This window comes from Lithobates pipiens, unplaced genomic scaffold, assembly GCF_037356315.1.
Source record: "Lithobates pipiens isolate NorthernLeopardFrog02 unplaced genomic scaffold, aLitPip1_a1.2 Scaffold_8, whole genome shotgun sequence".
Lineage (NCBI taxonomy): Eukaryota > Metazoa > Chordata > Amphibia > Anura > Ranidae > Lithobates > Lithobates pipiens.
In genome coordinates, this window is record NW_027507903.1 from 190,942,016 (window position 1) to 190,969,870 (window position 27,855).

The 27,855-nt window shown below is 44.8% G+C and overlaps 1 protein-coding gene across 1 annotated transcript in view; it reads right to left on the bottom strand.

The window, feature by feature from the left end:
• The window catches only part of ALG12 (ALG12 alpha-1,6-mannosyltransferase), a 98,301-nt gene that overhangs the window by 13,294 nt on the left and 57,152 nt on the right, over nt 1–27,855 (bottom strand). Inside the window, exons 6-8 of the mRNA XM_077468418.1 lie at nt 18,449–18,672; nt 16,407–16,576; nt 14,570–14,645 (exon numbers count right to left, since the gene is read on the bottom strand). Of these exons, the coding sequence (XP_077324544.1) occupies nt 14,570–14,645; nt 16,407–16,576; nt 18,449–18,672 (470 nt within the window). The remainder of the gene's footprint in view (nt 1–14,569; nt 14,646–16,406; nt 16,577–18,448; nt 18,673–27,855) is intronic.

The following is a 27,855-nucleotide window of genomic DNA, read 5'->3' on the forward strand; positions in this document are numbered from 1 at the left end:
GAAAACAAATGGGCTGTTCTGGTTAAGGATATTGACTTTAACATCCTTAAAACACGTTACAGTTCCTATTGAGGATATTCCCTATTAAGGATTCTGTTGATGGGCGTTTTGAAACCTTCTTAAAAGGCCCCATTTGCACTTGCAGGTCCAGCCCTGCAGCTGGCTATGGCCACCAGTCTATTTACCAGACTATTGCTAACTGGACAAAATAAATACAGACCAGGAAGGAACATGTTATTGTAATTGCTTCTCTCAGACAAGGAAAATTTCTGGCATCAGTAGACATACAAGATGCCTATCTACAACTCCCCATCTTTCCCTCACACCAGCACTTTCTGCATTTTTTTTTAATTATTATTATTTATTTTACCTTTTATTTTTACACTGTTTAAAAAAAAAAAAATATGTCACTTTTATTCCTATTACAAGGAATGTAAACAGGTCCTTTTAAATATGAGATCTGAGGTCAAAAAAGTCCTCAGATCTGATATTTTGACTAAAATGCAATAAAAAAAGAAAAAAAAAAATGTAATTTAAATTAAAAAAATTGGCCCTTTAAGAGCTATGGGCGGAGGTGACGTTTTGACGTTGCTTCCGCCCAATTATATGGAGATGGGCCATATCCCCCCTCACTCATTTCCATACCTGACAGGAGACAAAACCCGATCGCCTCCGTCGACGGCTCCGGTAAGCGGCGGAAGGCAACGGATAGTGGCGGGAGGGGGGGCCCTCTCCAGCCACCGATAAAAGTGATCTTGCTGCAAATCCGCCGCAGGGACCACTTTAATCTTGTAGCGGACCACCCGCTGAAGAAGGGGATACCGGGCAATATCCTCCTTCAAACAGCTGCCGTAAAAACAGATGCCTAAAAAATAGGATTTTTAAAACCGCTTACCTGTAAAATCCTTTTCTTTGATGTATATCAGGGGACACAGCACCATTGTAATTACTATTTGGGTTATATCGGACCGACAGGTGCTGGACACTGGCACGCCCCTAAGGCATGTACTCCCCTATATAACCCCTCCCATTACTGGGAGTCCTCAATTTTGTAACCAAGGACCTCTGTGTCCCCTGATGTACATCAAAGAAAAGGATTTTACAGGTAAGCCGTTTTAAAAATCCTATTTTCTTTTCTTACATCAGGGGGCACAGAGCCAAGTAGTCCACCTGCCAATTCTCTATCCCGGGAATGAATACTGCCGATAGGCAAGGGATGCTGTGTTCTGCCCAAGACAGAACACGATTCACCTCTTTTTGGGCTGCACGACTTCTCGTGCCTCCCTGGTGATTGATGTAAGCCACAGTCGTGGCATTGTCGGACTGAATCCTGACAGGACAGTTCCTCAGTCTGACCATCCAGGCCTTTAGAGCCAGACGAACTGCCCGAATCTCCAAAATGTTGATAGGCAAGGTCCTTTCCAACTTGGACCACTTCCCCTGGACAGAATCCTCTTCCAGGACTGCTCCCCAGCCTACAAGATTGGCATCCATAGTCACCACTTTCCAAGAGACTGGTAGAAATGATTTTCCCTTTTTTAAAGTTGCTGGATAACCACCAATTTAGGCTCGGACCTATGTTGGGAGCCAGACGAATTGGAAAATCTAAGGCCTGAACCTTCTTGTTCCAGGCTGACAGGATTGCGTTTTGTAGCAATCTTGAATGAAACTGCGCGTAAGGAATGGTTTCGAAGGAGGCCACCATTTTTCCCAATAGTCTCATGCACAACCGAATGGAAGGCTTTTTCTTTGCCTTGATGAGTTGAATTAGTTTTACAATGGAACCGATTCTTTTCTGGGGTAGAAATACCTTTTTCTGTATGGTATCTATGATCAGACCCGGGTACTGTACTCTCCTTGATGGTTTTAAGGAGGATTTTTCTAGGTTGAGAATCCACCCTAGAGATTCCAGGTAGCTTATCGTAACCAGACTGTGGTTTAGCCCTGAAACTAAATGATCTATTAAAAGTAGATTGTCTAAGTAGGATAGGACCGTTATGCCCAGAGCCATTAATCTGGCTAAAGGAGGCGCCAGAATCTTTGAGAACACCCGTGGTGCTGTGGCTAGACCGAATGGCAGGGCCACAAATTGAAAATGCTGATTTTCTACTTCGAAGCGCAGAAACTTCTGGAGAGCGGGAAATATTGGCACGTGGAGATATGCATCCTTGATATCGATAGAAGCCAAAAATTCTCCTCCATGGAGGGTGGCTACAACCGACCGGATTGACTATGTGAAAGGATCGGATGTTCAAGTGCCGATTCAGATCTCCGAGATCTAGAATAGGTCTTACTTCCCCGTTTGGCTTTGGAACTGTAAAAGAGGTTTGAATAAAAACATGTGCCTTGTTCCTCCAAGGGAACTTCTGATATCACTGACTTGGATAGTAGATGATCCAGTGCTAGGAGGAGAGCCTTCTTCTCTGGATCCTTGGGAACATTTGATCTTAGAAACCGAGGAGATGGAAAAACTCAGAACTCTAGTTTGTAACCTAGAGAAACAGCAGAAGCTACCCATCTGTCTTGACACTGCTCCTGCCAGAAACTTGAGAATTACAGGAGCCTTCCCCCCACCCAAGAGAGTGGGGGCGCCCCTTCATAAGGAGGCTTTAGCACTCTGTTTTGTGCGCTTTTTGCCCCAAGATCTCTTTTGAGCCTGGTGCTGCCCTTGGGGTTTTCCCCTTGAACCTGACGCTTGAGGCCATCAAGACAGCCTAGAGGCTGATGTCCCTGGTACAGGAGAAGAAGCCCGCTTAAAGGAGAAATGTCTGAATTTCTTCTTTACTGGTAAAAGAGCTTTTGCCATTAGAAATCTTTTGTAGGCATTTATCCAACTCCTCTCCAAATAGCCGTTCACCATGAAAAGGGAAACCAGCTAGGAGCTTTTTACACAGCGTTTCGGCTGACCAACTCTTCAGCCAAATAATTCTTGCACTAGTCCAAGCATAAGCTGTGAAATCTGAATGGCAGCATCTCTCATAGCGTCTACTGTGAAACAGCGCATTTGATAAATCAGCGCAATGTTGGGCCTGTTCATCAGGCAGAAATTTAAGCATCTCCTCAAACTGTTCCTTAATGGACCGGGATACGCCCATTGCGGCAAGAACCGGCTGCTCTGCTGAACTTACTAAAGTCATATGGTTTTTACACAGTTCCAACATTTTCTCTGCTGGATCCTTTAACATGAGCACATTATCAACCGGACATGTGAGGTTCTTATTCACTGAGGTAATTGCAGCATCAACTGCTGGAAACCCCCCCATTTCTTATAGAAATTTTCTTCCAAAGGATACAGTTTGGAGAATCTCTTAGACGGATAATATTGTTTATCCGGATGTTCCCATTCAGCATACAAGCTTCCTTAGCCATGCATGAATAGGAAAGGCATCCCCAGACGGAGGAGGTTTTAATGACTTCGAGATGGGATCATCAAGAGCCTGCGCTGCAGGCAACAACAAAGTTGAACAAACCAACTTAGTAAGAAAGTGCACAAGCAAGTGATGTTACTCCTTCTATATTAGGATCCTCAGAAGATGATAAACCAGTATCTTCCAAATCTTTGGGAATCTGATCTCCAGCGTCCTGAACCTTCAAAGAAGGGTATTGAGCACTAGATGGGGAACTATGTTTAACCCCACTATGGAGGGATAAAATAGCATCAATCTTCTTTTCCAAATTGGCAATGGTAGAAGACAAAACCTCTCGTGTAATATACTCAGGGGCTGAAGCATCTTGTGCGACTGCAAGCACAGTTTCCCCTGACGGCTCAATCTAACCGGCCGCAACACTCTCAGAGAAGGATGACATTCTTTTGGAAAGGGTTTTAGTTTGTGGTGTAACCATTGACCCCTTAGAGGAATTCCTGGTCCCCTTGCCACTCATAGCTTAAAGCAGAGGCACTACCAGAAAAACTTGCTAGGCTATAGTACAGCACAATAGCTGCTATTAATCCCAGCTTCTTACAGTACAATGTGTCAAAAGGAAATGTCTGTGTCAAACCTGATCCAGCCAACCTCTCTGCTCTGTCCCTCCACCGCCAGGCAGCAGCTTCACTCCCAGTGCTTTAAAGACTTCCTGGACATGTGGCCGGTGTTCTGGCAGATAGTGTCCTGCCATCATATAGCGTCCGCCCCGTACTGCGCATGCACAGAACGGGGCAGAAGAAGCTTCGGAAAATCTCCGAAGCTGAACGGCGCCTGCGCCGTGAGTGCAGGTGGTAGCCCAACCATCCAAGCGGACATAGGGTTGTGAAAATTAGAGGGCCGCTCGCCACGCTTCGGGCTCGGCCTCGCTCGGCTCTTTTTTTATTCCTACTCTATGTCCACTTGGATGGTGGGGCTAGAACCTGGACTCACGGCGCAGGCGCCGTTCATCCTCGGCTATTTTTGGAATCTGTGTTGCTGTGTACTGCGCATGCGCAGTACACAGCGGACACTATGTGATGGGGGACCTTATATGATGGGACACTGGCATCTGACACAGTTAGCCACGCCCCCCTCTTCCTTTTTCAAAGGAGAGCATTTTCCCGCTTGAGCGGCGTCTGCAGCATGGTGGGGGGGGGGGTAAATCCTCTGCCGAGTGGCTGCGGTCTGGCTTTAAAAAAAAAAAAAAAAAAAAAAGAAGAGGCAAATGTTCTGCCATGTCCCCTGCAGAGGAATAAAGCCAATCTGGGGACGCAGGAAGAGACCAGACCCCCTTTTCTTACCAGAGGGTCTGTCCTGGCTGGAGGAGAGGAGAGTTTCCAGTGTTAGGACGGCGAGTACTCAATAACAGCCCCCAGTGGTGACACATAGGCATGACAACACTATACATAGAAGGAGACATTCCTGCCAAAATCTCCTTTACCTTATCCTCGCCGCAGGGTTTTATCAGAGATAAAGACCCAATCTTAACCCTTCACTGTAGACTCTGAGACCTTATAGGAAACCTTCAGGAACCGGGGGAACTCTCAGGTTATCCCATAATCCTGGACCTGCGACAGCACCCTGCTAGTAAAACTTTATGGCGTCACTACCAAAAAGTACTGGATCCCAGGGTCCAGCTCTCTAAAGAAAAGCGTTCGCAAGCAAAACCTTGTTTCTTTGGGTACTATTCATTTAGCCCATGAAAAAGACATCAGAACGGATCCGGTCAGTATGTCTAGCCCTCATCAAGGATTATTACCCGTGGAGCTCAGCACAGCACAGCACATCTTTACTCATGACCAACACCTTAGACACTGGCGAAAAAAACTGAGGACTCCTAGTAATGGGAGGGGTTATATAGGGGAGTACATGCCTTAGGGGCATGCCAGTGTCCAGCACTTGTCGGTCCGATATAACCCACATAGTAATTACTATGGCTCTGTATCCCCTGATGTAGGAAAATAAACTTTCACATACCTGATCCTCTGCTCATTTGGCAAATGGTGCTCCCCTCCGCTCCAGCAGTCCCATGGCATCCCCATGTTCAATGTAGAGCTATGGGCTCTACATCAGACTAGATGATGTCAGAGGACCTTCCACCACTGGAGCACAAGGAAGAAGAGGCTGCAGGGACCAGTCTAGCAGCATGGAGGAGCCTGCAGGAGCAGAGGGTTAGGCCGGCTATACAAGGTTCAGCGGGAACCGGACAAAATTCAAACCATTAATGGGAAAGCACAATGTACCAAGTTAATCGATTGATCAACTTGGCTACAAACAGCCTGACGGATTATATAGCCGTTAGCATTAATCACTGTCTTTTCCTGGTAGGGGCGGCTACACCCTGCTCGCCCTTGCCGGGAGCAGACAATTGCTGGTTCCTCTGCCAACACCATGTTGATGGGGGAATCGTGCAATTATCTTTCCTGCAACCCTGATTCACACCATGTATGGCCTGCCTTAGGCAACTAAAAGTGCTTTGCAAGTTGTTACAAACAAGCAGAGGGGAAAGGGAGAATTTTTAGTTTTTCGATGGTCAGCTTTAAAGTGGTTGTAAAGGCAGAAGTTTTTTAATTCTAATGCACCCTTGTTTGTGCACAGTCATGTTGAAATAGGAAGGGGCCATCCCCAAATTGTTCCCACAAAGTTGGGAGCATGAAATTGTCCAAAATAAGTCCCTTCACTGGAACTAAGGGGCCAAGCCCAAACCCTGAAAAACAACCCTAACGCCATAATCTCCCCTCTACCAAATGATTTGGACCAGTGCACAAAGCAAGTGTGAGTTTGGGGTGGAGGAACTTGACCGGCCTGCACAGATTTTGGACCTTAACCACTTCCCACCCGGCCAATGCACATATACGGCTGGGTGGGAGCCGTCTACTCCTGATAGGACATTCAGGAACGTCCATCAGAAGGAGCAGGATCGCGCGCGCGCGTACCCGCGCAGCGGCGCGATCCCTATGCGCCCGTGTCACCCGGACACGGCGCATCTCAGATCGGCAGGAGGGCTCTGTGATTGGCCCTCCTGATCACATGACGGCCGTCTCCAATCACGGCCGTCATGTGATGTAAACAAACAGCCGGTTGCTAGGCAATCGGCTCCTCCTCTCCTCACACAGAAGTCATCGCTGAGGAGAGGAGAGCAGATCGCTGCAGCCGGCTGATGATCAGTGAGTATGAGCTGTTTTTTTACAGCTTTTTACTCACTGATCACCAGTCTAGTGTACACACAAATCACCACACAGTAAACACACCACACAGTATAAACACAATGTCCCCACACATGTCCCCAAAACATACATGTCCCCAAATAATAAAAACACATGTCCCTAATAATAAAAACATGCCCCCCACATATGTCCCACTAAAATCACATGTCCCAATGATTATCTGCACACATATGTACGTGATCACCTGCACACATATGTACATGATCATTTGCGTACATATGTCCGTGATCACACAAACCAATTATTATACACTTAACGGAATTTTTTTTACCAAAAACATGTAGCAGAATACATTTTGGCTTAAATTTATGACAAAATTTGATTTTATTGGATTTCTTTTAAAATAGAAAAAAGAAAATAGTTTTTTTTTTCCAAATTTCTGCTTTTTTGCGCTTATATCGCAAAAAATAAAAAACGGAGTCGTGAATAAATACCACCAAAATAAAGCTCTATTTGTGCGAACAAAATGATAAAAATTTCATTTGGGTACAGTGTAGCATGACTGCGCAATTGTCACTCAAAGCGCTAGAGCGCTGAAAGCTGAAAATTGGGCTGGGAAGGAAGGGGGCGAAAGTGCCCTGTATTGAAGTGGTTAATCCATTAGAACACCTTTGGGATGAATTAGAGTGGAGACTGCACACCAGGCCTTCTTGTCCACATCAATGACTGACCTCACAAATGCGTTTCTGTGAGAATGGTCAAACATTCCCATATGCACACTCCTAAACCTTGTGGATAGCCTTCCCAGAAGTGTTGAACCTGTTATGGCTGCAAAGGGTGGGCCAACTCAATATTGAACCCTACGGACTAAGACTGGGATACCATTAAAAGGGCTGTAAACCCCTTTTTTCATTTTTTTTTTTTTAAACAACAAACATGTCATACTTACCTCCTCCACTGTGCAGTTCGTTTTGCAGAGTGGCCCTGATCCACCTCTTCTGGGGTCCCCAAAGGCATTATCAGCTCCTCCCCACATCGGTAAACTCCCTAGGATAGGGAGTTACCGTGCAGGCATACTCCGTGTCCACTTTTTGCATCAGTAGACACAAAATGTCTGACATGGCCCCGCCCCCCGGTCTTTGGATTTGATTAACAGCGGAAGCCAATGGCTGGGCTGCTATCAATCTATCCAATCAAGAGCCTAGACAACGAGCAGAGAGATAGCGCATGTCTCCACCCTGTGAACGAACGGGCTCAGGTGAGTAAAACAGGGGCTGGTCAGTGTCAGAAGTTTTTTCACCTTAACCACTTCCCGACCGGCGCATGACGATGCATGTCGGCAGAATGGCACGGGCAGGCAAATTGGCGTACAGGTATGTCCATTTGAAATTGCCACCCTGCCATCGCGTGTGCACTGCCGCTGCCACACGTGCGTGCTGGTCGGGACCCCAGTGAGTCTGATCATGGGTCCCGTGGACTCGATCGTCGCGGGGATACCCGCGATCGTATCACGGGGAGATGCGGAAGTAAACAGCATCCCCCCATTCTGCCTAGCAACAAGTGACACTGATCTCTGCTCCCTGTGATTGGAGCAGAGATCAGTGTTCACTAACACACAGCACAGCCTCCCACAGTTAGTAACACGCCCCTAGGACACACTTAACCCCTACACTGCCACCCCATGTTAACCCCTTCACTGCCAGTGTCATTTACACAGGAATCAGTGCATTTGTATAGCACTGATTGCTGTATAAATGACAATGGTTCCAAAAATGTGTCAAAAATGTCCGGTGTGTCCACCATAATGTCGCAGTCACAATAAAAATCGCTGATCGCCGCCATTACTAAAATGTAATGGCGGACTCACAGAGCTCGCAGCGGGCACACGCCCGCTAGCCAAGCCTTGCAAGATCACCTATAATAATGTGAGTTCACACAGCGGAGCCAACCTGCTGCAGTAAAACTGTGGCAGCTGGTCTGTAAGATGTTAAAGATGGCCCTGATGACATCCTTCAGCACATCACAAATTCTGCAGGTGTCATGGAATATATAGCTTGTGGTTGTTTTCCCATCAACATCAATTATGCAGCCTAGCAAATGAATGACCTATGTCCAGTTAATAAAGAAAAACATTTTGAACTTGGTATTGTTTTTATATTTTGCAGTACACTCATTACAAACTTGATGGAGAAGTCTCAAAGACTGTTACAACTGATACCTACTAAAATTAAAAAGGAAGGAAGGAGTGGTTCAGACTAAAAAAAGATTAGCCCCATATGCCCACGCCGGGGATCTCGTATTTTTAAAACCGGTGTTGGAAATGCGAGAGTAAGTTATCAGCAGGCATATTTTCAGAATTTGACATATACAATTGTAATGCTTCCTTTAAAAAATGTGTTTTTTCGCATTTCAAAACCCAAGCAAGCTGGGAAGACAGCACACAGGGTTTGCCACCGGAAGATGAGTCAGAAGAGGCTGCTGCTGTGGAGGAAGACACTGTTGACAAGGAAGTGTTCGTAGATGAAAGAAGGTCATCAACAAACTCCACGAATGAGGAGGCAGCTGAACCAGGGCCTAGCAATGTCTCTAGGTCTTTGCGAAGATCTACAAGGGGAAGTGCTGGGGCTGAAAAACCCACGTATAAAATCTTACATGTGGTCAGTGAGACGTCCACTAAAATGGCTGAAAACCAGTGTGAAGACACAGCATTTCTCACTGTAATTTTAGGAATATGTAAACAGGCCCCCCGAGAAAAAATATGCACTCAAGATGGCTTTGATGTCAACTGCTCAATCCTTTGTGGGTGAGGAGCCAACAACATCCTCAGCATATATGCAACCCCCCATATCCCCCTTATCACCAGTACCCTCACTTTTCAAGTACACAGCATGCCTCACCAATAAACCACCCATACTGTGATGAGTATGGTAAAATGCTGAATCCCTCAAGGCCACACATATTACATCCAATTCCTGCCCCCACTACCTCCACCCTTAGCCCATCCGACCACTCACCAACTTATACAGCCTATGCCCAGTCAGGTTCCGCCTTTTCTGGAAAGGCAATACTACCCAAAATCAGTGGATTACCCTGGACCATCCACTAGTTCTGGTACCACTGAAACAAAAACAAAAACATACCAGCAATTGTAAGGTTTTTTTATTTTTGGTGTTGTTTTGATACCTTTTCATTTATGTTTGTTGTGGTTGACAAAACAACAACCCAAAAATGGTGTAGTTCAAAGAAAAAAACAAACTTTTATTTTTGTTGCATTCTTGCACTAAGATTTTGCTGCTACAAAAACATCTTGATTCTATATTGTTATTTTTTGTATGCTTTTTTTGGTGTTGTTCATTTAACTGTTAATATGTTTATATGTTATTTTTTTTTATTATTTGTTGTGATTTGCAAAGATAAACAACCAAAAAATGGTGTAGTTCACCGAAAACAGACTTGATTTTTGGGGCATTCTTGCTAAAAAAAATTTTGCTAATAAAAAAAATTCTGGTTATTTTTTTAAACATGATCCCTTTTTTTTGGTTAAAGACCGGGTATTCAGAATTTTAATGCAATTGCACATAGAAATATGAATAATAATCAAAAATAAAATGAGTGACATACATTATGCAATAGCATCCTGCTGCCAACAAGAGACACAACCAGCAGCAGACATGAAAAACAAAGTGAAACCCTCAGGCACAGCGACACCGCTGCTGCCCCTACTGGCACTCCATTGTGCACCCTTCATATCATGGATGAAGGAATGTTCAAAAAGGTATCTATCACAAATTTGGACACATGCTGCTTTTACCGCAGATATTGCATTCTCCATTTTCAAATTTATAGGTGTATGTAGGAACCGCCACTTGTTAGATAAAATCCAAAAGCTCATTCGACAACTCGTCTTGCCCTCGTTAAGCGGTAGTTAAAGATTCCCTTCTCTTCACTCAGAGACCGATTGGAATAAGGAGTTAGTAGATGGCCACTGAGAGCAAAGGCGTCATAAAACAATACTTGGCATCAGCCACTGCTAGTAAGACAAACTAAAAAAATATATTTAATATGCAGTGCCTTGTAAAAGTATTCACCCCCTTGGCATTTTTGGTGTTTTGTTGCCTCACAACCTGGAATTAACATGGATTGAGGATTTGCATCATTTAATTTACATGTCCACAACTTTGAAGATGTTTTTTTTTTTTTGTTATTGTAAAGCAAACAAATAGGACAAAATAACAGAAAAAAAAGTCAATGTGCATAACTATTCACCCCCCTAAAGTCAATAATTTGTAGAGCCACCTTTACGGCTATCACAGCTCCAAGTCGCTTTGAATAAGTCTCTATGAGCTTGCCACATCTTACCACTGGGATTTTTGTCATTTCCTCCTTGCAAAACTGCTCCAGCTCCTTCAAGTTGTATGGTTTGCGCTTGTGAACAGCAATCTAAGTCTGACCACGGATTTTCTATTGGATTGAGGTCTGGGCTTTGACTAGGCTATTCCAACACATTTACATGTTTCCCCTTAAACCACTCAAGTGTTGCTTTAGGAGTGAGTTTGGGGTCTTCGTCCTGCTAGAAGGTGGACCTCCATCCTAGCCTCAAATCACACAGAGTGGTACAGGTTTTGCTCAAGAATATACCTGTGTTCAGCACCATCCATGTTTCCCTCAACTCTGACCAGTTTCCCAGTCCTGACTGCTAAAAAAAAATGCCCACAGCATGATGCTGTTCTTTGGGTGATGTGATGTGTTTTCTTTGATGGCCAAGAAGTTCAATTTTAGTCTCCTCAGACCAAAGCACCTTCCTCCATACATTTTGGGAGTCTCCCACATTCCTTTTCACAAACTCAAAAACGTGCCATTTTGTTTTTTGCTGAAAGTAATGGCTTTCTTCTGGCCACTCTGTCATAAAGCCCAACTTTACGGAGTGTACGACTTATTGTTGTCCTATTTACAGATACTCCAATCTCTGCAGCTCCTCCAGGGTTACCTTAGGTCTCTGTGCTGCCTCTCCGATTAATACCTTCTTGCCCGGTCCCTGAGTTTTGGTGTGTGGCCATCTCTTGGCAGGTTTGCTGTTGTGCCATGTTCCTTCCATTTGGTTATGATAGATTTGATGGTGCTCCTAGGGATCATCAAAGATATGGATTTTTTTTTTTATAACCTAAACCAGACTTGTACTTCTCAACAACGTCCCAAACTTGTATGGAGAGTTCATTGGTCTTCATGGCAGTGTTTGATTAGTGGTGCCTCTTGCTTAGGTGTTGCAGCCTCTGGGGCCTTTCAAAAAGGTGTCTATATGTAATGACAGTAGTAGTAGTAGTTCATGTGGCACTTAGATTGCGCACACAGGTGGACATCATTTCACTAATTATGCGACTTCTGAAGGTAATTGGTTGCACCAGAGCCTTTTATGGGCTTCATAGCAAAGGAGGTGAATACATACGCACATGCCAATTATCAGTTTATTATTTCTGAAAAATAGTTTTATGTATAGATTTCTCTAATTTTACTTCACCAACTTAGACTATTGTGTTCTGATCCATCACATATAATTCAGATAATAAAAAAACATTGAACTAAAGTCTGTAATGTAACAAAATAGGTAAAAAGTCAAGGGGGTGAAAATACTTTTGCAAGGCACTGTAGATAGGTCATCATAAAGGACCCAAAACTGACCTCTCCCTTCCCTTTGGGCGATGACGGAATGGATCCAAAACCTAAGACTTCTCCTAAGGTTATCCTCTTCTTCATCATCTATTAATGCTGCTACAGCAGCCATAATGACTGCTGACCCAACATATTGCATAGCCAACATGTTTGCTAAGCACTACACAACACATGACAATGAATGAGGAAGGGGAAAGTTGCACTGTAAATTGCGTGACTTTGGGGTTGCAATAGTGGAAACCTAGCCTTAATGTGAGCTATAAACTATACAACTCACTTGAACAACAAACAAATCTTTTAGGTGGAGGGAATAAAAAAAAAAATATATATGGTTGCAAACGTGTGCACACCCTTAAACTAATACTTTGTTGAAGCACCTTTTTATTACAGCACTTAGTCTTTTTGGGTATGAGTCTATCAGCATGGCACATGTGGACTTGGCAATATTTGCCCACTCTTTGCAAAAAACACTCCAAATCTGTCAGATTGCGAGGGCATCTCCTGTGCACAGCCCTCTTCAGATCACCCCACAGATTTTTAATCGGATTCAGGTGTGGGCTCTGGTTGTGCCATTCCAAAACATTAATCTTCTTCTGGTGAAGCCATTCCTTTGTTGAGTTGGATGTATGCTTTGGGTCATGCTGAAAGATGAAGTTCCTCTTCATGTTCAGCTTTCTAGCAGAGGCCTGAAGTTTTTGTGCCAATATTGCTTGGTATTTAGAACTGTTCAGAATTCCCTATACTTTGACTAAGGCCCCTGTTCCAGCTGAAGAAAAACATCCCCAAAGTATGATGCTGCCACCACTATGCTTCACAGTGGGTATGGTGTTCTTTTGGTGATGTGCAGTGTTTTTGCGCCAAACATATCTTTTGGCATTATGGCTAAAAATTTCAACCTTGGTTTCATCAAACCATAGCACTTTTTTCCTACATGCTTTTGGGAGACTTCAGATGTGTTTTTGCAAAATTTAAGCAAGCTTGGATTTTTTTCTTGGTAAGAAAGACTTCCATCTTGCACTCTACCCCACAGCCCAGACATATGAAGAATATGGGAGATTGTTGCCATATGTACCACACAGCCAGTACTTGCCAGATATTCCTGCAGCTCCTTTAATGTTGCTGTAGGCCTCTTGGCAGCTTCCCCGACCAGTTTTAGTCTCGTTTTTTCATCAATTTTGGAGGGACGTCCAGTTCTTGGTAATGTCACTGTTGTGCCATATTTTCTCCACTTGATAAGGACTGTCTTCACTGTGTTCCATGGTATATCAAATGCCTCGGAAATTCTTTTGTACCCTTCTCCTGACTGATATCTCTTAACAATGAGATCCCTCTGATGCTTTGGAAGCTCTCTGCGGACCATGGCTTTTGCTGTAAGATGTCACTAAAAAAATTACAGGAAAGACCTACTAGAACAGCTGAACTTTATTTTGGGTTAATTAGCGGCACTTTAAATGATTGCAGGTGTGTACTGACTCCTTTTTAAAACGAGTTTGAATGTGATTGCTTAATTCTGAACACAGCTACATCCCCAGTTATAAGAGGGTGTGCACACTTATGAAACCACATTGTTTTTATTTTTACCGCCCCCCCCCCCCCCCCCCAAAGATTTCAAGTTCGTTTTTTAATTGGGTTGTACAGTTTATAGGTCACATTAAAGGTGTAAAAATTCACAGAAACCTGACATTTTAACAGGGGTGTGTAGACTTTTTATATCCACTGTAAGTATCCTTGGTCCTAAGAGCTGCTACGCAATACAATACAAAAGCTGAAGTTCTGCGGCAAAAGGCAGGGTGCTGCATAGGGTGGGGGCTTCCACTTTGTGTGAGCTGGTCAAACTGTGCATATTTCTTTGAAATTCACACAATTCCCCCCCCATCAACACAAACAGTGTTGACAGGGAAATCAGCAATTGTCCTCTCCCGGTGAGGAGGTGGGTGAAGCGCCCCTGCTGGGAGAAGACAGTGATCATCGCTAGTGGCTACAGAAGCAGCTAGCCATAAATTGCAAGAGAATCCGGCATACTGGTTGTACCCTTAGTACATTCAGCCTGCCCATTAATGGTTTGAACCATGTATGGTTGGCCTAAGGAAAGGATGGGTAGCTTTAGCAGCCACTAACTGACCCTAATCAAGCAGATGTCCAGCGGAGGACAGGCACAGCAACAAGAATTCTAGTTAGAGCCTGTAACTTGCAGCCACAGATTCTTCATGAGTTCATCAGCTTTAAGTACTAAGGGATAAAACAGTATGGCGCGTCCCTTTCAAACTAGAACTGCTTCACAAATTGCAAAAATAAAACAACCCTTTTTATATTTTAAATATTACCATATACCTCCAGTGTGAGTGAAATTGTAAGAATCGTGAAACTCCAGTTTGGGCAGCTGCTACATCTATATGTACAGATACATCTAAAAGACATAAAATAAAAAGTCTCAATCTTCAACTTATATGTCAACTACATCAATATTTGCCATCATTTATGAAAAAAAAATCTAATTTACTAATTTATATTTTTTTTGGCTGGCAAACGGGGCGCAAGTCTTTTTAAGGTGGTAACTTCTATTTGAATTACTTAATTTTTATTTTAAAATGCTTTATTTTAAAAAGGTAAAAATAAGTAAAAAATAATATGCTGGGTTTAAATTTTTTAGCAGCAAAAGTTTTAAAACTAGTATTACTATAGGTACAAAGTACACATTTTATTTTTCTTTGTCCAGTTTATCACAAGACCAGAACGTTCTGGTACAAAGCTTAGTAAGGAAGTAAAAGGGGTTTTGTTAAAATCTGTGTTCCACCCATTTTTAGGATAGCACATGTAATGTGTTCCAGCACCTGCAGCCTCTCCCCCTGACTCCACCCACCCATGACAGCAGGCAGGGGATCCACTCCCCGCACTTGTTGTCACAATTTGACAACAGCGTTTTTCAGGCGCTTTAGCGTTAAATAAATCGACTGTAAAGCGCTTGAAAGAAGAGTCATCTGCAAGCCCAATGTGAAAGCCCGAGTGCTTTCACACTGAGATCCCTTTCACAGTGGGGCATTTTTCAGGCGCTTTAGCTTAAAAAAAAGCGCCTGTAAAGCGCCTGAAAGAAGCCGCAACTGCAATCCCAATGTGAAAACCTGAGTGCTTTCACAATGAGGTGCTGCACTGGCAGGACGTCAAAAAGTCCTGCAAGCAGCTTCTTTGCAGCGCTTTTGGAGTGCCCCTTCCCATTGAAATCAATGGGAAGCGCCTGTAAAACGCCTGAAAAGCACCCGCAAAGTGCTTTTGGCAGCGGCGCCTTGTGGGCGTTTTTAACCCTTTACTTGGCCACTAGCAGGGGTTAAAAGCACCTCACTAGTGCTCGAAAAACACTAGTACAGCGCCGCTAGTTTAAGTGGCGCTTTTACAAGCGTTTTTCGGGTGCTGATAGTGTGAAAGGCCTCTTAAAGCACTTGGGCTTTCACATTGGGATTGCAGCTGAGACTTCTTTTAAGCGCTTTACAGCTAAAGCGCCTGAAAAATGCCCCAGTGTGAAAGTGGTCTTAAGGGCTTGTTCACACCGGAAATTATACAGGAATGCGTTGTACGTTCTTGGGCGATTCACATGCAGTCCTGTGTGGTGCAAATTCAGCTCATTTATTTTGAATGGGCTGAAATTGCACCACACCAAAAGAAGCGCATACACTACTTTTGGAAACTCACTGCAACAGGATCACGTGGTACTTCTGTACCATAAGATCCAGTGCAGGCAGACGCACTGCATTTGGTGTGTCATTAATAATATTGACACCCGTTGCAGATCACAACTGCAGTGCATTTTGAATGCAGTATGGGAAATGCGCACCGAATGTGGGTTTTCCATACTGCATTCTGGTGTAAACTGGACCTAACAGTTGTTTTATAGCAGTAAATTACAATGTAGGAAACCGTTGGATGATTTCTACAATTGATATTGTAATAAGCTATTACAATGGTACTGTAGCGAGAGGCTCTCATAGGGGCTCCTAAGCATACACTACAATCTTGGCTGTCAAAATGGTCAATCAAGGGAGTTGCAATCACACAGAGGTGTTTGTGAGACTGCGCCTTGCTCCATAGGTTTAACTTAAATCTAGCTTGATTTACAAGTGGTTAAATCAATATGATGTATCAAGGAAAATCAGCATATGTAGAAATAAAACCATACCTGTTGAAGGGTTCACAAGTTTATGTAAGGTATCCATTGCAACACCTCCAGGATAATTGAAATGGGACACATATAAAGATCCTGCAGAGTAGGCTCCATTACCCAGAAGATGGGCTATTACACATAAAGATCCAAATTTAAATAGCCAAGATTTATGGTAGTTCTGTAATCTAAAAAATAGTAACAAACACAATCATGTGATAGAATTCAAAGGAACTACTCAACAAGTCTCCAATAAGAAATAAGGAATTAAATGGGTGTACCGCACAAAAAGATTTATGGAATGCATCACTTAGGACCACCGATTGGTAACCTGATAAATAATGGGAGTCTCAATTAAAACATATTCCTGAAGAGCCCCAAATCTTAATTTAACAAGGAAAGTAAGCATTGTACCAACTTTACTACTGACTGATTTGCAGTTGACCCTTGGTCGTGAACACTAAAACTATCATCACTAGATTTCTGTAAGCCACCACAGCTGTGCCAAGTATGGCACTTTTTAGGGTCGGATTTCATTGTCTATGGCAATAAGATTTTTTTTTTTTTTTTATGGAGGCATTACACCACTTGAGACCAGGTGAAATTTTAAAATAGTGCTTGGATAGCATCCACGTGTCCATGAGCCATTTTAAAAGTGCACCCAGAGTCAGTGGGGTTTAGTACAGGAACCACCAACTGTCAGTAACAGCCACAGCCCAATACAATACTAATCCCAGGAGCTGCTCTGTTCAGCTGCTTGGCTTGTGATCCAGCCAGAGAGAGCATCACAAGGGCACTCCATAATAGGGCACTGCAACACAATGCTTCAGCATTGTGTTTACAGAGGAAAAGATGTAAAATCACAGCACTATTTTAGCTCTTTGCAGCCTCCTCTGAAAGCAACAAATCATTGCAGTAGTGAATGGCAGTGCCTGGGAGGGGCTTGGGTGTACTGTACCAACCCTAAAAATTCTGCTAGTACCTCTACAGCACCCCATCAGCAGCCATTATATTGCAGAATCTGCATTCTACCTTTTCTAAAAAGCAATGGCAGAGGGAACTTATTTGTGGTCCGCGAGCAATCTATTGTTGCCTCAAATGCTTACATGAGTACAAGGTTATTGGAAATGTTATCAATCCAAAACATATTATAAATAAACATAAAACAAAATATTGTCAGTGAAAACCCGACGTTCTATCTTAAATCGATAAGTAGCCCAAAAACAAAACTTTATCATATTGCAGTTTTGTCTATACTTCGATGTGGTGCCGGCATTAATTTTCCTTTTTAAGCCTTTTTCCCTCCCTTTGTTTTCACCTGTTGACCCGGCGGTTCTAATAATTTAAACCTAATCTGGAATACTTAATTTCAATTCATGATTTTATCGTAAAACTTTATTACATTTCTTGAATCATGATGACAAATCTGCAATTTTGTTAATTTAAAGGTTATGTGCCATTTTGTTCAAATAGATCTGTAGGCACGATTTTAATCAAAGTAAAATATTTGCCTGCTCAAATATGTTGAAAAAGTCAAATTTCCATGAGGTGTACCTACTTAGGCTTTTTGTCATCGCTGCCCATTCATTTCAACACATACACCGCTCCCAAACCGCCCCAAAGATGTTGCTTGCAGGACTTTTTCTATTGTCCCGCAGGTGCACTGCCCCAGTGTGAAAGCATTCGGGCTTTACATTGGGGAGGCATTTTTCAGGCGATATTTCTAGCACTAAAACGCCTGAAAAATGCCTCAGTGTGAAAGTAGCCTAAGATATCAGTTCAGGACACAAAGTTACCAGTAAACTGGATTTTTGGCAGTAAGGACAAGTATTTTATGAAAAATGAATGCAGCCACCACATCTAAGGTCTGGTAAGCTGCAAAATATTACATCTGTTTTTATTAGGGACCATCAAGGTTGCCAGCCAATAAGATTTTGATTCAAGTAGTGATCACCCAAATAAAAATACACCCCAATCTCTAGCTGCACTTTTTAGGTTAACACTAGGCATAACGAAGGGTAAACCTTTTTATGTATTAAGCAAGTTTCCTTTGTACTTACATAAATGCACATCCTTTAGCAGCCACAATGTTTAAAACAGGAAATGTGTAAATGATAAACCGCAGTTCTTTATGGGGAAGGAAAGAGTACAAAAATATGAAGCCCACAACTGGTGCAATCAGGAGACGCATTCTCTTGTCAAAAAGGCCAAATGGCAGGAAGAAAATGCTTAATGCCAACGTTCGTGGTATGACTGAATAAAAATACCACAGGAATGGTGAAGTCTTAAAGATATCAGATAAGGAATTCTAAGTAAGGTCAGAATAAAAACGATTTTAATATAAATTATACAAACATTGTTTGATTTTACCAAGTGCATTCTTTAACCATTTCAGCCCTGGAAGAATATACCCCCTTCCTGGCCAGAGCACTTTTTGCGATTTGGCACGGCAACGCTTTAACTGACAATTGCGCGGTCCTGTGACATTGTAACCAAACAAAATTGACGTCCTTTTTTTCCCCACAAATAGAGCTTTTTGGTGGTATTTGATCGCCTCTGTGTTTTTTTTTTTTTTTTGCAATTTAAATATTGATTGTAGGGTTATCACGCCACCTTCAGGAGAGGATTAGGCAGAACATATAAAAAACAGCAGAACTGCATAGTTCTACCCAGGGGGCGGTCCCTCTGGCTATAACCCCTCAGCCTGCTACCTGCAGCTCAGTACGTCAACAAGCAGTACAATGTAAAAATAGGAGGGGAGGGTGCTGTGTCCGTCAATGAACTTCAGAGAAAAGGATTTTACGGCGAGTACAAAAATACTTAATAACTTTAAATCTTGACCATAGGGATGTCCCCAAGCAGTGTCAAAACGAGGGGTGGAAACAGCAAAAAACATAACTTCAGCCACAACCAGAGACACGCCTCAACGGAGGAGTTGCCAACTGAAACTACTGCATCAGAACTTGAGGCCAATGCATGCATCAAAAAATGCGTTTACAAAAAAACTAACTTTCTTTAAAAAGAAAAAAAAAAAAAAGAGTGTAAATTGCAACTTTTACACAGCCGCCGCCAAAGCAAGCATCCGTGGATGCGCTTACATCAACTTTGTAGAATTTCGTAAAAGTGTGAATGGACGATCAAGTCACCCCGCCTTACACACCTGGGAAACATATGTTTGATGTCGGAAAGCCTAGGAGCTTCCAATTGACCTGGTAGAACGGGCTGTGACAGGGAAGGGGGACACCTGCCCCTTCAAGGTGTAAACCTGGATCACGATCTGTCTGATCCACTGGGAAATGGTGGTCGACGAGACCGCCAGACCTTTCTTCAGACCAGTCACTGAAACAGTCTTCCGTAAGCAAGCTGTAGCAGACAGAAATACCCTTAGAGCCCTGACCACGTCCAGGGAGTGTAGGGCAACTTCTTTTGAATGTGTCAGCTTAGGACAAAGGGATGGTAACACAATGTCATCATTGAGATAAAAAGCCAAAACCACTTTTATCCTTGTGGATAACCAGATAGGGCGACTTACAAGACAATGCCGTCAACTCAGAAACCCTCCTGGCAGATGTAAAAGCCACTAAAAAGAGACAATTTTCTGGGAAAGAGTCAACAAGGGAATTTCCCTAATGTTCTCAAACTGTGTTTTTTGAAGCGACGATAGCACCAGGTTCCGATCCCACGGAGGTGGAGGTGGTCGAACCAGAGGGACTACATGCCGAACCCCTTGCAGAAAAGGTGTTTACCAGTGAGTGAGACACCAAGGGGCATTGGAAAAAGACAGCCAAGGCTGATATCTGTCCCTTGATGGTGCTTAAGGCAAGTTTTTGAACCACTCCTCGCTGTAAAAACAGCAGGATCCCTGAAATGGAAAAGGTGGACGCCATCCCATCTCCTCACACACGGAGATATAGGCCTTCCACGTACGATGGTAAATCTTCCGAGAAGACGATTTCCGTGCCCTCAGCATAGTGGAAATTACTGAGTCCGACAGGGCTTGGTTCTTTAGCACCTGGCTTTCAACAGCAATGTCGTTAAAACCGGCGACGATAAAGCAGGATGGAGAATCTGACCTTACGATAGGAGGTCTTCTCACATTGGCAATCGCCAAGGAGCATCCGCCACCAGGTGTACTAGGTTGGAGTATCAGGGACGCCAGGGCCAATCTGGGGCGATCAGCATCACTGGAATCCCCAAGGTCTCCACTCTGCGAAGCAGACGTGGTAACAGCTTGAGCGGAGGGAAGGCATAAATCAGCCGGTACCGCTTCCATGGAGCCACCAACGGGTCTGCCCAGGGGTCTCTTGTCCTGGACACAAACCTCCGCACCTTTTTATTGAGCCGAGAGGCCCAGAGATCCACATCTGGTGTGCCCCACCGCAGGCAAAGAAGCTTGAACCCTGCCGGGTGCAATGACCATTCTCCTGGGTCCAGCATCCAGCACAAGTAGTCCGCCTGCCAGTTGGGCATACGGTACCGCCTCGAAGGAGGCTACCATGAGACCCAGAACTAGCATGCAGAAATGCAGAGGCAACCACCTGCGGTTAATCAACAACTTTGCTGCGGCTCGGAGAGTCTGCAGTTTGTCTGAAGGGAGAAACACTCTCGCTTCCACGGAGTCCAGCAGTAAGCCCAGGTACTCCAGGCGCTGAGTCGGCAACCAACATCAACTTCTTGGTGATCGCCACATCCTCCCTTAATTCTGAGGCGGAAGCTGCTCTCAGAAGGATGTCATCTAGATAACCCACAATTGCGATCCCACGTTGCCGCAACAGCACCAGAATTTGTAAAAATGTGAAAAATGGACCCTCGCGCTATTAAGTGCTCAAACGTGCAGAAATGACTAAATACGTGTCAAAAAATGGAAAAGTAAAAATATAGCAATACAAAATCCACAGTGAAAGTGATACAAAAGTGCAAGTGTTGCTAAAAAATGCAGCGGGACAAAATTGTTTATTCTTATGTGATAGTTGGTGTTAACTAAGTAAAAAGTCCTGCGCAAATGGTGCCACTAAAAAATAAATGTATAAAGAAATATAAATGTATAAAAAAACATAAATAAAATATAATATATAAAGTCAATAAATCAAGGTGAACACACCGATGTGTGAAAACAGTGAAAAATAGGAGAAAAGGCGGGACCAGCTGTTCCAAAATAAATAAATCCACGCTCTCAGAACTCTCACCTCAAAGATGGAATAATCAGGCAAAGTAAAATAACCCCAGAGGATTCTCCTTAATATTTCTCTATGTAATAACCAAGGAATTATAGATGAAGCCTGTAGTATATCCTTCTGCCACTAGAGGGCCATTTCCAATATTTGAATACAACACTGCAGCTTGTAATTCCGTGGTATAGAGCTCCTGCAATGACGCAGATTGCCGCACTTTCCACACGCTGAGCAGAATTACAAGCTGCAGTGTTGTATTCAAATATTGGAAATGGCCCTCTAGTGGCAGAAGGATATACTACAGGCTTCATCTATAATTCCTTGGTTATTACATAGAGAAATATTAAGGAGAATCCTCTGGGGTTATTTTACTTTGCCTGATTATTCCATCTTTGAGGTGAGAGTTCTGAGAGCCTGGATTTAGCACCAGAATTTGAGCTAATATCTTGGTAAAGACTCGGGGTGCTGACGCCAGGCCAAAAGGGAGAGCTACGAATTGGTAGTGCTCTTCCCCAACTGCAAATCGCAGAAACCTCTGATGCCTAAGGCATATAGGTATATGCAAGTATGCATCCTGGATATCCAGAGATGCCAGGAAGTCACCCTAATGGAGTGCAGCGACCCCTGAGCGAAGTGATTCCATCCTGAACTTTTGCACTTTCACATAGCAGTTGAGGGCTTTTAAGTCCAGGATTGAAGGTACCCCTTCCTTCTTGGGGACTACAAATAGATTGGAGTAGAATCCCCAACACCTTTACAGCTTTGGAACAGGCACTATCCCCCTGCGTAGGATCAGGTCCTTTACCGCCCCCAACAGGGCATCCCGGCGAGCCGGGAGTAAGGGTATGCTGGAGGGAAAAAATCTGTTTGGTGGACAAGAAAGAAACTATCCCATGGCCCGATGAAACCAGTTCGCAGACCCATTGGTCGGACAGCAGTGAGGTCCACCGAGAGCTGCAAACTCCCAAGGTGAACCCCCAACTGAGTGTCGGGTGGGGGCAATCCTTCGTGCGGTAGCATTTTTGCTTGCAGGCTTATTGGCTTTGCGGAACCAGGGGTGCTTTTGTCCATCAGCAGACACCCTGTCGGACTGGGAGCGGGAGAAAAAGCAGTTTCTGAACAGAAAAGGAGGGCCCTTGCCTACGGCGTGGCTCCTTACTCTTAATGGACTATGGGAGTAATGTACTCTTCCCATCTGTATAATTTTTAATGATGCTGCCCAGTGAGGCTTCAAATAGCCTCTCACCAATGAAGGGTAAATCAGCCAGAGCTATTTTAGATGCTTGGTCCACAGACCAGCATTTCAGCCAAATCAGGCACAGTAGCACCACTGCTGATACCGATGCTCTAGAGAGCAGGGGGACTGTATCCAGGGCCACATCACAGACATACTTAAGGCCGTGCACCAACTGGTCTGCTAGTTCTATGCAGACTGGGGAAGACTTTTCTCCAACTCCCTATGCAATATCTTTGCCCACTCAGTAAGCGTCTGCGACACCAGGGCCGTGGCCCGTACAGGTCGTAATGCTGACCCCACTACCGTAAACATGGGTCGGACCACTGCCTCGGCTCTCCTGTCGGTAGGGTCCTTAAATGCAGGAGTCCTTTCTACTGGAATGGTGGTTACTTTATTCAACCTGGATACCAGGGGGTCAACGACCGGAGATGTCCATTTTTTAAGGAGGCTCTACTCAAAGGGGTAATGCACCGCCATTCTTCTTGGGACTGAAAAGGCCCATTGTGGGCTTCCCCATTGCTTGTAGATGAACTTATCGAAATAAGTCAAATACTGAAACACCTTAGGTGCACGGGTCGGTTTATGGGACCCAAAGGGAGCAGACACCTCAGGAGAGGAACCACATCCTGTATTTTCAGGGTATCCCATGCAGCGGTGATAAGTGCTCCAACTAGCGCCTTTTCCTGCGCTGACCTGGACATGGAATTATCCTCACTGTCCGAATGCTCTTGGTCTGCATCCTTTGACACGTCAGAACAGGGGCCACCAGTCACTGTGGGGCCCAGGTCTGAATCAGAGCTTTCCCCAGAGGACGAGGGGCAGGGGATGTTTCTTACCCCTCTAGCGCCATACGCTGCCTCCACCCTGGCAACGAACATTTCCAGGACCGCTGACAAAGTGTCCATAAGCACTGCATTGTTTGCAGGTAAGCCGGTTGCAAATACAGGGATGTCTGGGGAAGCAGCGCCAGCTTCTGATGCCATGCTGACCCACCTCGTCTGCCACACTTGGGGACTTAGGACAAAGTATGCAATACCACTCTTCTAGCTGCTCACAGACTGAGGGGCCCCACCACAGGACTCACCACCCTGACCGAGTGCTGCGCCGTCCTGCCACTGACTGATGTGTACCGTGCCTTGTCACAGGTATGCAGGGAGAAAAAAAAAAAAGTGCTGTTCTGAGGTGAAATGACCCAGCACTGGAGGCAAAACCGCTGAGGCTACTAGAAAATGGCCGCCGGCCAATCTGTATACAAAATCACCAAGAAAATGGCCGCTGGACCTCGAGAAAATGGTTGACAGCCATGCTCTGCAAGAAAACGAAAGGGAAAATGGTGGCGGCCACCGGAAAATGGTGCCAGCACATGCAGAGGAAAAGTTCTCACAGGCACTGCAGACACAGAGAAAAACACAGCAAATGGACCCAAACAGCCAGCGCAGCCCTTGTCAAGGCCCAGGTACTCGCTCCACACCTCAGGCCCAGTCATGCAGCACCCCCTGCAGGGGGAGAAGGGAAAACAGGGATAGGGAGAGAAGAAAGGGAGAGTGAGAGACCCGATAATTGACCTCCCCGGGAGGCCGAGGCAGGGAGAGCTGTATTTACCCGTCCAATCAGAATAGCTGGAGGCATTACATCACAGACCCATCGCCCGAGCAGTAGGGGGTGGCTGCTGGCCATGGCACACTGACACGGACAGCAGTAGCCCGGTCATATGTGTGCCCCAGAGCATATAGCTCACCAGCTGCCCCTGGAGCAGAAAGGGTATGTCGTGGCTGACCCAGTGTGTAGCTAGGGCCTGATCATGCTCGATAGTCAGGCTGGGGAGACTACAAGTATCTATATTATCCAGCCTGTTACCCAGCCGGCTGTTGATAGACGATCACAAGATCTTGCGTAAAAATCCAAAAATCTTCAGGGAGCCTAGGTCCTTCTCCTTCACTAGGCAGAAAAAAACTGAGCTGCAGGAAGCAGGCTGAGGGGTTATAGCCAGAGGGAATGCCCCCTGGACGGAACTATGCAGTTCTGCTGTTTTTACATATGTTACATGTTCTGCCTAGTCCTCTCCTGAAGGTGGCGTGATAACCCTACGGTCAAGATTTAAAGGAGCTGTGTCCGTCAATGATGAAAGAGAAATTGCATCGATTACTGTAAAAATGTCACTGGCAGTGAAGGAGTTAACACTAGGGGGTGCTCGAAGAGTTAATTATGTTCCCTGGGAGGTGATTCTAACTGAAGGGGGAGGGGACTGACTGGAGGACCACTGGAGGATCGTGGTTCCTAGCTAATAGACACGAACACACGATCTGTCACTCCTGTCAGAACAGAACAGGGAAGTGTGTGTTTACACACGCTCGTCCTTGTCCGGTCTCTCCTGGTCACAATCGCCCGTGGTCAGCAGCCATGAGCACTGGCACCCCTGCTGGGCAGCGGCGCGTGCCTGCTATCCCGACCCTGCGAGCTGGCGTATAGCTATGACTGCTCACGCAGGGGAGCCAGCCTGCCACAGTATAACTGTGGCGGTTGGTCAGGAAAGCAGTTAAGCATTTCAAAAAGTCATATAGCAGAAAACTTGGCGTTATACCCTTTACTGGCTAACTTAGGTTATTAAAACTGTAATCCTTCCTGATTGCTTAGATTACTCAGTCAGGCTTTAAACAATTCTCTTGAGAATCATAAAAAGCATGACGAATGTATTTTACATATTCTTCCTATTTTCCCTTTAACACTGGTGGTCATAATGGATCACAGGTACAAAAACTTGGGCAAAAGAAAATGAAGCAAAAGTGGGGAATTAACCCACAGAAAACCATTACCGTATTTATCGGGGTATAACACGCACTGGCGTATAACACGCACCCCAAGTTTAGGAGGGCATTTTAAGGAAAAAAGTTTTAGGAGGGAAGTTTAAGGGAAAAAAAAAAAAAAACTTACATTTAAATGCCCGTCAATGCAGCCTTATCAGTGTGCATCTGCAGCCTTGTCCATAATTGCAGAATGATCAGTGTCATTTGCAGCTTGCCCACCGCTGTTTGCAGCCTTGCAGAGTGTCATTTGCAGCTTGCCAGGGTCATTTCCAGCTCGCCCAGCGCCGTTTGCAGCCTTGCCCATATTTAAATATCCCACCGCCGAGACAGACCGAGCGAGCGCCGCCGAAAAAGACTGAGCGGCGAAGAAAAAGACAGAGCAGTCTGCAGGGAGGCGGGACTACGAGCGGAGCCGAGCAGACAGCTCTGTCTTTTTCGGCGCCGCTCGGTCTTTTTCTGCGCCGCTCGGTATTTTAGCCTCACAGACAGTGGGGATCGGCATATAACACGCACCCACGACTTTCCCCCGATTTTAAGGGGGAAAAAGTGCGTGTTATACGCCGATAAATACGGTATATTGCTTCTTTCATTTCCCACTAAGGCTATGTTCACACTAGCCTGCACAGTAAAAATAGGATTTTTGTACTGTAAAATCCTTTTCTCTGAAGTTCACTGAAGTTCACTGACTGACACAGCTCCATTAATCTTGACCATAGGTTGTTCCACCTTCAGGAGAAGACTAGGCAGAACATGTTATACATGAGAAAAAAACAGAACTTTACAGTTCCGCCCAGGGAGCGGTCCCTCCAGTTACATCCCCCTCAGCCTGCCTCCTGCAGCTCAATATGTCAACAAGCAGTATAAAGTAGATCAATAAGAGAAAAGGATTTTACGGCAAGTACAAAAATCCTATTTTCTCTTTAGTTCACTGACTGACGCAGCTCCGTTAATCTTGACTATAGGGACGTCCCCAAGCAGTGTCATAACGAGGGGTGAGAACAACATAGAAAAACTACACCCACAACCAGAAGTGCTCCCTAACAAGGGAATCGCCCCCATCTAGCCACATCAGAACTTGCGGTCAACAATGCAACCATGCATTATACTCAAAGTAACTGTATTTTCTTTAAACAGAAAAAGGAGTGCAGAATTGCAACATTACAGGGCCACTTGCAAAACTTTGCGGCCAAAGCAGACATCAGACGATGCGCTTACATCCACTCTGTAGAATTTGGTAAAAATGTGAACGGACGACTAATTCGCTGCCTTACACACCAGAGCGACTGGCGCTCGATGTCGGAAGCCCAAGAGGCCCCAATTGCCCTGGTGGAATGGGCCGTGACAGGAAAGGGGGGCACCTGCCCATTGAAGGCGTAGGCCTGTACCCCATCTTTCTGATCCACCTGGAAATGGTGGTTGACGAGAGCGCCATACCTCTTTTTCGGACCAACTACCGAAACGAACAGAGATCTGACTTCCGAAAGGGAGCCGTGGCAGAAAAAATATATCCTTATAGCCCTGACCACGTCCAGGGAATAAAGGGCCACCTCTTAGGATGTGTCGGTTTAGGACACAGAAATGGTAACAACATCTTCATTGATGTGGAACGCCGAAACCACCTTCAGCAGGAAAAAAAGGTTGTGGACGCAACACCACCTTATCCTTATGGATAACCAGATAGGGCGACTTGCAAGACAAGGCCGCCAGTTCCGAACCCCTCCTAACCAATGTAATGGCCACTAGAAAGACCACTTTCTGGGAAAGAGTCAACAAGGGAATTTCTCTGATGCTCTCAAAACGGTGGTTTTTGAAGCGACGATAACACCAGGTTCAGATCCCACGGGGGTAACGGTGGACACACCGGAGGAACTACATGTCGGACCCCCTGAACCAAAGTGCTCACTAGAAAGTGAGAAGCCAGGGGTCGCTGAAAAAAGACAGCCAAGGCTGATATTGGTCTTTTAATGGTGCTTAAAGCCAACTTCTGGTCTACTCCTCGCTGTAGAAACGGCAGGGATGTATGCCTTCCAGGTATGACAGTATATCTTCCGAGAAGATTTCCGTGCTCTCAACATAGTTGAGATCACCGAGTCTGACAGGCCTCGGTACCTTAGCATCTAGTTCTCAACAGCCATGCCGTTAAAACCAGCGATGGTAAAACAAGATGGAGAATCTGACCTTGACACAGAAGCTCCTCTCACAACTGCAGTCGCCAGGGAGCCTTCGCAACGAGGCGTACTAGGTTGGCGCATCAG